We start from the raw sequence: 10,392 nt of genomic DNA, 5'->3' as shown, positions 1-10,392 counted from the left end.
GCAACTAAGGACAGAATTACCTGTTGCTCCCTGGTGCTTGGAAATCAAAGGAAAAGGGTGAAAAGAAAAACACTTTGTGTGCTGCAGGAAAGGGAGGTGAATTCAGAGCTGTGAACAATACCCTCAGCTCCCTGGTTTGCCCTTCCAAAGTGTCTGGCTCTGAATCTCCCTGCCCTCCTTGGTGCTGACGGCTGGTCCAGCTCCTGGGGTGGCTGGAAGTTACAGGGAGGCTTCCCCTCCATACTGCAGCACCTGTGCCAGCAGGGAATCCCTGTGCCAGCAGGGAATCCCTGTGCCAGCAGGGAATCCCTGTCCCAAGCCATCCCTTGCTCTTGTTTTCCAGCTGGTCTCCTCCAAGGTGCAGGAGAGCAAACTGCAGAGCAGCCTGGAGCAGAGCCAGGCCAGCTGTTCTGACGTGCAGAAGATGCTGATGGAAGAGAGAAACCACACAGCAGAGCTGGAGACAGCCTTCCAAAATCAGATTTTGGTGCAGGAACAGCAACACCAGGAAAAGGTGAATCACAGCTCATGGAAATCTTGGAGTCTGGGACTGATCTCCAGGTCTGCTCAGGGAGAAAGGCAAAGGGGATGTGCTGAAAGGAAGCTGGTGCTGAATATCAAGTCAAATTTTGCTGGATTTTTGCAGATGGTCCATTAAAAGCCAAAGAAATCCCTGTATTTATCCTGTGCAAATTGGTTTACTCAGTAATGTTCCTCCCACTTTAAGTGAGGATGTTACAAGATCACTTTTCAAGTAGGTCAGGGGGGAATTGTGCTGGAAGTGGCAGGAAGTTCCCCTGAGCCTGAACTTTGATGCCAAGTGTTTCTTTCAGGAATTCACTCCTGTTTATTCCAACTTGCTTGTAGGTTCTGTACCTGCTCAGCCAATTCCAGCAGAAAGAAGCAGCAGATAAGAGATTGGAAGATTCCCTGAACGAGCGGGAGAAACAACTGCAGGAGCGACTCCAGTTCCAGGTGCAGTGGCTGGGTGTGGCTGGGATCCTTTGGGATACCTGGAATAGGAGCAGGATTGTGTATTCCCTTTGCAGAAGCCTGCATGGGGTGGTTGCTGTGCAGGCTGGAATAGCCCTGGGGGATTTTCTCTTATTTCTCTCCAAGGAAATAAATTTCCTCTTGACCTACAAACAGGAGGAAGAGCTGGAGAAAATGAAGGAGATGTGTGAGAAGAACCAGGAACTGCTCCGGGAAAATGACACTCTGAAACAGGTAGAGCCTTGTACAGACACCAGAGCCCTGTGGCAGTTGGGTTTGTGGATTTTGCAGGGCTGATTCTTGTCTCTTCTGACAGAAACTGCTGCTCCTCCAAGTTGCCAGTGGCCAGAAGCTCCGGCACATCCAGCAAAGGCCACCTGAGTCTCCAGACTCTTCTTTTGATTATGTTCCACCCAAAGTAAGAGGCTGCACAGTTTGTATTGCACCTGAATTCTTTGCTAGAGTTAATCTTGGCTACTGATAATGTGGTTTTTTTCTTTGTCCCAAGCTGCTTTTGCCAGGCACTTGTTCTGCTCATTGAAGTGGCCCCTTCTGTCCTTTCCAGAAGACCCAAATACCTGCATTAGTTTTTTGATTAACAAACAAACCCCCAAACCTGTTTCCTCATTGTAGTTCTGACTCTGTATCCTCCTTCACAACCCAGGTTGTTTTTCTGTAGCGTTCCCAGTCTTTAAATTGTGGAGCAAGGCATGTGTGTCACAGCAAGGTTTGCTGCTTTGCAAAGAGACAAATCTTAGTGCTGGGAGGAAGAAATGATTTAAAACTCTTTGGACAGGAGTGTGACACTTGTTTTTTGTCACGTGATGTGACAACAACTCAGACTTCCAAGGATTTGTCATCAATAGTTTAAATCGATTGAATTTTCAATCCTGATAATTGGATCTTTTTTTTTTTCCCCCCAACCTTCTTGGCTCTGAGGGACTCTGAAAACCTTAATAAAATCAAATAAAACCTTATTAAAATATAAAAATTATTAATAAAATATAACAGTGTGATTTTTTTGGGTGGCCTAACCCCTCGTGCTCCTGCGTTACAGCCCAAGAGCCGCCGGCAGACCACGGCCAAGCCCCGGGCACCCAGCCCCGAGGTGGATGTGGAGGAGCTGCTCTCTGACTCTGGGGAACTGAATGATTCCGACTGGCTTCCTGGGAAAGCAGGCAGAGGAGCAAGGAAAAACCTCATGGGGGTAAGATCCAGCTGCCCTTGGTCCAGTGTCTGCTGGGGAATCACTTGCTGTGTCCAAGGATTGGGTATGGAGTGGGGAGATGTGGTGTCTCCACTGCTCTGAGTGGCAGAAATGGGTTATTTGGGTGCCTTAGGATATTTGTGACCTTCCCACAGACACAGCAAAGGTCAGCAGTCAGCAACACCTTCCTGGACAGGTTTTCCCTGTCCAAGTCACCCTCTCCCATGAGAGATGTGTTGTGTCCTGCTGCCTGTGCCTGAGCTGGCCTCTGCTTCAGGAACAGCCCTAAGAGCAGCCAGATCCCTGCAGGGAGCCTATTTTAGGGAGAAAACAAACAAAAAAAGGGATGGCCTGTTGTGGATCCCTGTTCCCTCTGGGAATCTGCAGCTTCCAGTCCTGACAGAGCCTCAGCTTCCATCTGTCTGTGTCAGTCTGGAGCTTCAGCCTGTGGCTCAGAAAATTCCTGAGGTGTTTGGGGTGGAGACTCCCTCCTTTTGTGGAAGTGTGGCACAGAAACTGGGATCCTTTGAGATCACCTGAAATCAGGCACTGAGTAGCTGGAGGTGCTTATCCTATAGATCCTGAAGATGGATCTGTAGGCGGAAGGATTTTATTCTGGGTATTAGGAAGAGAATTATGCTGGGAGGTAGGACTGGCAGCGAAACACTTCTGGGGCAGCTTGGGGGTGTCCCTGTCCTTGAGATGCCACAGCTGGCGGGAGCTGGAGCATTCCAGGAGCTCCTGGCCACTGGATCCCCCTTCCCTTGCAGTGCTCGTGCAAGGGCCGCTGTGGGAACAGGCAGTGTGGCTGCAGGAAGCAGAAGTTGGGATGCACCGACAGCTGCAGCTGCGCCGCGGCCACGTGCAGGAACAGGGACCACGGCCTGGTGAGTGCTGCTGGCTCTGGGGGTGCCTGAGGGGCTGCAGGGCCTGGACTGGGGCTGGAGCAGAGCTGGATGAAGGGATAATTCCCACACAAGCATAGTTTGTCCAGACAGAGCACGTGCACTTTGCTGAAGCTCTGTGAACATCACTAATTAGTGCCTCTCTGGTAACTGAGGACAATTTTCCACTGCAGGACCAGGCTCTGCCACTGAGCGCAGACATGTGGAGATTCACAGCAGAGATTTTCCTGTTCCCACTTCTCATCCACAAATCTGAGGACAAATAATTTCGATTTTCCTTTTGGACTCAGTAAATTAAACTTGTGTCTTTGGCTTCAGACAACACAAAACCTCGACTCATTCCCGGATTTATTTTTAAGAAGGGAAGAGATGGTTTGGGGAAGGGGCTGTAGCAGCAGGAAGGTCCATGAGAAACTGATGTTCATTGGGGAAGCTGCTCCTAGTGGGAATTCTGCTCTTGGATCTCAGAAATCAAGTGGGGACATCCCACAGCGCTTTAATTATTGCCTATGGAGCCCTAGCCTGAGCTGCAGCATCCTGTGGAATACTTCCCAGCCAGAGAGCAGGGGGCTGTGGTGGGAAGGGATGGGATGGATGTTCTACAAGAGCTTCACCCTCTGCTGCCCCTCAGGAAACCACAGCATGTGAGGAGCACAAAAGGGACTCAGAAGGGTCCTTGAAGCTGGAAGACCCCACGGAGGTGAAAGCAGGAGAGAGCTTCTTCCAGCCCGTGTGTGTCACTCCAACCACAAAGGTATTCCCAGGGAGCAGGGACAGCAGAGCTGCTGAATGAGGGATCTTGGAGGGAAATCCCCCCAGAGGAGAAGCTGCTGCTGGAAAACTCTGCACAACTGCAGGCAGCTCGTGTGGAAGGTTTGAGTTTGCTGAATTCTTATGTTTCCACACTGAAATGAATGCCACAGGCTTGCCAAGTTTTCCTGCAGCACTTTCAGCGAGGAGAGAGGGGAAGTGAGGAGCAGGGTAAAATCACATCTGTCCGTGTGCAAAGTGACCTTAAGCTGTTGTGCTCTCTGACCTGGCACATCTCATTTTCCCTCAGCTAAACAAATTCCCTTGTCCCATTGGAACTCACCATTCCATTTGTTCAAAAGTTTGTCTTTTTCTTGACTTGAGTAAAAAAATGAAGCAACTCTTGAGGCTGGCCTGGCACTTTGTGTCCTGCTGCCTCTGGTGGGTCACTGCAGCAGTGACTAATGCTGGAGATTGTTCCTTGTTTCCCACAGGTCCTGCAGGACATCACAGACCAGGAGGTGCTCCTGAAGATTCCCAGTGCTGCAGCCTCCCTCCTTGGGAGGGATGAGGAGTCCCAGGAGAACCAGAACCCCTTTGGGAAGAAGAAGAAGAGGATGCTGAGCAGTAACATCAGCTTCTTCTCAGGCTGCACCCCCATCAAGGAGGAGTTTAACTGACCTGGAGCTTTCCCATCCCTTTAGGCCATGTTCCTGGTGACTTTTGAGGGAGTTGGACTCTCTTGCTGGAGCAGCAGCTCCTGCCCCTCAGCAAGGGAGTCAAACCCTGCTTCTTGCTGGTCATGTCTCTGTAAATATTTGTGTGTTGGGGCCAGGGGCAGGGTAAGAATCTTTCCTCTGGAATTCCTGGAGTGAATGGAGGTGATTTTCCCGGTGCTTGTTGCCAGTTCCCTCCCTCCTCCCGAGCTGTGAACGCTGGGTACGGTTTCACCTGTAATCTTGAACAAACTTTGCCTTTGCACTGGAGCTCTGCTCCTGCTTCTTCTCATGGAGCCTGGAGGAACTTTTCCAGCTGCCCTGGGAGATCCATGGAGCGAGGAGGCCCTGGCTGAAGTCTTAAACCAGCAGCTCTGAACTGGTCAGAGTTCAGTTCAGCTGACCAGTTTCTGACCTCTTTGGCTGCTGGACTGTCCTTATTCTATGAACTTAGACACCTAACCTATGTGAATAATGCAGGAATTTTAACTCTGGTTTGTAGTTTTAATAAAGGAATTACTAAAGAAACCTGGCTTGGAGTTGGAATTATTGTGCACAACAACCCCCAGCCCCCCTGGGCTCTCTGCACTTAAACTTGGTCTCAAAACCAGTCCAGGAGTTGCTGCCACTGGGACCTGCTCAGGTCTTTCTGTCCACACACCCCAAACATGGTCCTGCTGCTTTTCCTTGCCCTGAGCCCTAAGTTTTGAGTCTCAGCAGAAAGAAAAGGTGATAAATATAACTTATTTTTAATTTCTTTCTCCTTCATGCGCAAATTTCTTTCTCCTTCAAGCATACAGCTGTGCCCTGGGGCATGCACAGGGATGTGGGATTTGGGCTGTAGTTCCCTGAGCTGAGAACTGTCTTTATTTACCTGTTGGATGAGGCGTTGGCCCCCTTGGGCAAGTCCAGGATTGTTTGGGTTGGAAGGGGCCTTAGGGCTCATCTGTTCCCGCTCTCTGCCAAGGGCAGAGCCACTTTCCACTATCGAAGGCTGCTCCAAGCCCCCTCCAACCTGGCCTTGGACACTTCCAGGGATCCAGGGGCAGCCACAGCTTCTCTGGGCACCCTGTGCCAGGGCCTCTCTAGTCTCACAGGAAAGAATTCCTTCCCAAAATCCCACTTCACCTTGGATTTCAGTCCTCTCCCTGCTTTCCAAGTGTAAAAAGGCCCCGAGAGCTGTAAAATGTTTCCAAGTGATTTAAACAAGCATGGAAGTTCTGAGGGCTTATGCCCTAATAGACAATTGTCCCATCCCAAATCCCATCCTATCCTACAGGCCCTCCCATTCCATCCCACTCTTTAGGCTCAATCCTGAGTCAGGAGTTTTGTGCTGAAGAACAGACAGGGATAAACAGCGGGTGGTGAGGGAAACTTGTCCTGTGGGAGGAGGGAGCATCCCCCAGGAACGGGGAGGGGACAGAGGTGACAGCAGGGCCATTATTTATATAAAAATTATATATTTATATAAAATATATATGTAAGATATCTATAGATAGAGGTACAGCTGTAGATGTGTGTGTGTATAAAAGACAACTGTCCCTGATAAACGTGAGGATTGTTGTGCATTATCACTGTGCTTTGTATGCATATTGTGGATTATACAATACCTAGTATAGAATATATAATGTGATATACTGCCTATATTACACAAAATAGATACATTTATGTACTCTGGTCTCTAGAACAGGAGGGGTGTGAGCCTGTGCAGGGGGTGGATATCCAGCTGTACAGAAACCAGACTGGGAGGGTTGGTTCTATACGGAACTTGTAATGGTAAATAATGTTCTGGTATGGGAGCACATCCCATACCCACAGCGGTTAGAGAATGGTGTCTGAGGCAATATATAATTATAGATAATATAATATAACAGTATAGTATGTTATAGTATATTATTATATAATATTATATGATATATATTCTATAATGAACAGTGTATTTGTGAGAACAGGGTCTGTGAGAGCATGGAGGTGGTTAATTAAAACAATCCACATTATTTGGTTTATATGAAAAAACAGTCAGTCCTGCAACTTAAACATTGGTGTGGGAGGGGGTCTGAGAATGTAAACATATGGCCCTATAGAAATCATCAATAGGTGGGTGTATAACACAAGTGTATAGGAATATTATATATAAAAGATGTTTATATAAAGGCATTATATATTATATGCAAAAGACATTGATATATATTACATCATTATACATTTATATGTATTAGTATATATATTTATATGTATTATATATGTTTATATATATTTGTATCTTTATTATATATTGATATATATTATCTATTGGGATATAAAATATATAATTATATGCTTTAAATTATACAGTATATTATTATATAACTGTATATGATGTGCACATAAATACACGTAAAATATAATGTACATGAAGTGTTTCTGTGCATGCACAATTAACTACTGTATATTCTCTATATAATCTATATATGTATTTTCTATGTTTTATGTGTTGCATATGATATATATGAAAAATTTATATATATTATTAAATATATGTTTACATGCTTTACATTATACATTATGATATATAACGTAGACATAATGACATATATAATAAAAATATATATAAAATAAACATGCATAACTAATTAGGGTATATACTACATCTACTTACACTATAGTCTACATATTTTGTGGTTTGTGTTTGTATTTGTCTTATGTGTTTGTATGATACAGATGTTATATGCAAAAGGTATTTATATATTATATAAAATATATCATTATATGCTTAAATTACTTAGCATATATCATTGTATACTTTATAATGCATACATGAAATAATTGATATATTATATATGAACTGTGTGCATGCGTAATTAACTACTGTGCATTCTCTATATACATACACTATATTCTATATATTTCATCTGTGTAAATACGTATGGATAAATAAAAATAATTATTAATATATAGATGTGTATATATATGAAAACTAAGTGTCTGGGAGAGTTTTGAGTGTACAAATACATCTGTGTGCACATAATATATATAGTTATATCAAATAATACATATAGATGAAAGATACGTATATATAAAAATAATACATGTATACATATGTGTGTGTGTGTGTGTGTGTGTATATATATATATATATATAAAAATGATATATTAAAAATACCTAGAAAAGCTGAAGAAAAACCCCTGCCCCCTCCCCCAGGTGTGTGCACAAGACACCAAGGCCGGGTTACAAACGCTCTCCACTTTATTTCCACACTCCCACGGCCCATCCGGGGCCTTCCCACCCATCCCCACCCTCTGGAGTCCGTGTGAATCCCATGGGAAGGGCTCCTATGGACCCCATGGGAAGGGCTCCTCTGAGTCCCATGGGAAGGGCTCCAGGCCCTCACAAGGCGTCGTAGTCGTCGTCGTCCTCGTGCTTCCTCTTGAGCGGGTTGGGGTCGGCGGCGCCGGGCGGGACCATGTTGGTGGTGATCAGGATGTTCTTGGGGCCGATCAGGGATGGGTTGATCAGGACGTTCTGCACCGTGGGAGTGGTGGGAGTGGCTGTGGGAATCGTGGAAAGGGTTCAGTGAAAGCTTGGAGCGATCCCTGCGTTTTCCCTGTGTTGTTCCAGGCTAATAAAGCACCGTGCTGCCAGAACGTTCCAGGGGATTCATCCCAAGAGGGAGGATGGGGAAGTGCTGGAGGGGTGAGGACACAAGGGGGAGAGGGAAACAGGAGCCAGGGTGTGAGGGAGCTGCCCAGGATGGCAATGTTCTGGCTGCCACTGCTGTGCTGGGAACGGGAATTAACACTGGAAGATCCCAGAATGAGAGAGAAGGGAAGCAATTCCCACAGCAGCTTGGCCAGAGCAGCTGTGGCTGCCCCATCCCTGGAAGAGCAATGTGGAAGGTGTCTCTGTCCATGGCAGGGGGTGGGACTGGATGAGCTCCTCCCTCCCGACCCAAGCAGCCTGTGGCTGTGTGATTATCCCTGTATCCAGCCCCAGGAATCCCAGGAATACCTGACTTCCCAGCGGGCTGGGAGGACGGGATCTGGACGGTGAAGCGCTGCCCCGCCAGCGACACCGGCGCTCCCACCTTGGCTGACACCGACACGGTCTGGGCTGAGGGGGTACCTGCAATTCAACAACCCACCAAAACAAACCAAAATAAATCCATAAACACTCCTAAAACTCCTTCCCAGTGGCACCTGTTATTAGACACAGTGGGAATGCCCAGGAACACAATGACATCGGGTACAAGGAGTCAGATTTCCAGGCAGAGCTGCACATTTGCTCATTTTCGCACATTTACTCCAGCCCTACAGAATTCCAGACTACCAACATACACTAATTTTTAGGTCACAGCCCTAAATTTTAAGACCCTTTTAAAAATGGATCTTTCCCAGTGCTATGTAATTCAGCACCATGCTGGCATTGAGGAAAACAACCCTAAATTTAAGTAAAGTTCTTGAATAGTCCCTTAAATAAAGGATTTATCACAAATACAGAACATCTGTAATGCATTTATGTATAAATGTTATTATAACAATAAAGATTATATTAATTTATTAAATTAACTTTGTGATGCTGTCAAACAATATAAAGTCAGGAGGCCCCTTTACATTCCCTCAGGAGTTGAAAAGTGTTTTAAATTATTCCTCTCTGTTTTTCCTTCCTAAAATAAAGGTGAAAAACCCCAGTGGAGCTGTTTCCTACCCAAAGTGGGAGTGCTGGGCCTGCTGCTCACGGCACCCACGCTCAGGCGAGGCACTGTGATCCTGCCTGCTGTGGAGGAGACCTGTGGGGAGAGAACCAGGGAGTCAGGGAATGGCTTGGAATAAACAGGAAAGTCCCCCCCACTGAGACACTGAGTGCTTCCCAGCAAAGGAAATATCTTCCCTCTAAAGCAGAAACAACTGAGGTGGAAGTAAAAAATACCCTTTAATAGCTACACCAAAGCCTGACTTAAGCCTCTGACAACCTGATATTAAACCTGACAGATCCTCCTGGACAGCAGGAGGAATTTCTTCCTGGAAAAGCTGGCCAGGCATTGGAAGAGGCTGCCCAGGGAGGTGATGGAGTCTCCATCCCTGGAAGTGTCCAGGGAATGGCTGGACATGGCACTCAATGCTCTGGTGGGGATCAGGCACACGTTGGACTTGGTGATCCTGGACGGCTTTTCCAGCCTCAATGATTCAGGGATTCTGCAGGATTTCTTTAACACTAAAATATTCCCGTATTTTAAATTTTCCCACGTTTTAAAATTTCCCATATTTTAAAATTTCCATTTAAAATTAACCACCAACAATTTACAAATCCAGCCGGGAGACAAAGAGCACCGCTGGCTCCAAACCGACGCGCACACGCCAATATTCACCCACACCTTCCAGAGGCGCGCAAACCTGCAATCCCAAAACCCTTCCCAAACCCCCAGGGGTGAAGCCCGAATCCCTGAGCAATCCTTACCTTCTTCTGCAGGGATTTGAGGCGGTAGTTGGGGGCAGTCAGGCAGTACCTGTCGGGTGGCAGCCGCGGGCCTGAGTACGGCTTGATCAGCGGCAGCGGCGTCTGGTTCTTCTGCCGGGCAATGTCCAGCAGGAACTGCGGAGACACGGCCTCATCCCTGTGTCCCGGCCTCATCCCTGTGTCCCGGCCACATCCCTGTGTCCCAGGCTCATCCCTGTGTCCCAACCTCATCCCTGTGTCCCTGCCTCATCCCTGTGTCCCGGCCACATCCCTGTGTCCCGGCCTCATCCCTGTGTCCCGGCCTCATCCCTGTGTCCCGGCCACATCCCTGTATCCCAACCTCATCCCTGTGTCCCGGCCTCATCCCTGTGTCCCAGCCTGCCCTGC

General features: G+C 47.0%; 2 protein-coding genes across 2 annotated transcripts in view; one reads left to right on the top strand and one right to left on the bottom strand.

The window, feature by feature from the left end:
- KIF4A (kinesin family member 4A) overlaps positions 1-5,104 on the top strand; it is a 17,113-nt gene extending 12,009 nt beyond the window's left edge. Inside the window, exons 22-29 of the mRNA XM_017742769.1 lie at positions 344-514; positions 868-975; positions 1,150-1,227; positions 1,310-1,411; positions 2,051-2,200; positions 2,971-3,087; positions 3,737-3,859; positions 4,350-5,104. Coding sequence (XP_017598258.1) covers positions 344-514; positions 868-975; positions 1,150-1,227; positions 1,310-1,411; positions 2,051-2,200; positions 2,971-3,087; positions 3,737-3,859; positions 4,350-4,535 — 1,035 coding nt within the window. The 3' untranslated portion in view covers positions 4,536-5,104. The remainder of the gene's footprint in view (positions 1-343; positions 515-867; positions 976-1,149; positions 1,228-1,309; positions 1,412-2,050; positions 2,201-2,970; positions 3,088-3,736; positions 3,860-4,349) is intronic.
- A 2,685-nt stretch (positions 5,105-7,789) lies between these two features.
- Positions 7,790-10,392, bottom strand: part of TAF9B (TATA-box binding protein associated factor 9b) — a 4,075-nt gene continuing 1,472 nt past the window's right edge. The window contains exons 4-7 of the mRNA XM_008641636.2: positions 10,006-10,140; positions 9,256-9,337; positions 8,560-8,673; positions 7,790-8,099 (exon numbers count right to left, since the gene is read on the bottom strand). Coding sequence (XP_008639858.1) covers positions 7,939-8,099; positions 8,560-8,673; positions 9,256-9,337; positions 10,006-10,140 — 492 coding nt within the window. The 3' untranslated portion in view covers positions 7,790-7,938. The remainder of the gene's footprint in view (positions 8,100-8,559; positions 8,674-9,255; positions 9,338-10,005; positions 10,141-10,392) is intronic.

Source organism: Corvus brachyrhynchos, unplaced genomic scaffold (genome assembly GCF_000691975.1).
Source record: "Corvus brachyrhynchos isolate BGI_N302 unplaced genomic scaffold, ASM69197v1 scaffold220, whole genome shotgun sequence".
NCBI lineage: Eukaryota > Metazoa > Chordata > Aves > Passeriformes > Corvidae > Corvus > Corvus brachyrhynchos.
This window is presented reverse-complemented; position numbering and strand designations above follow the sequence as displayed.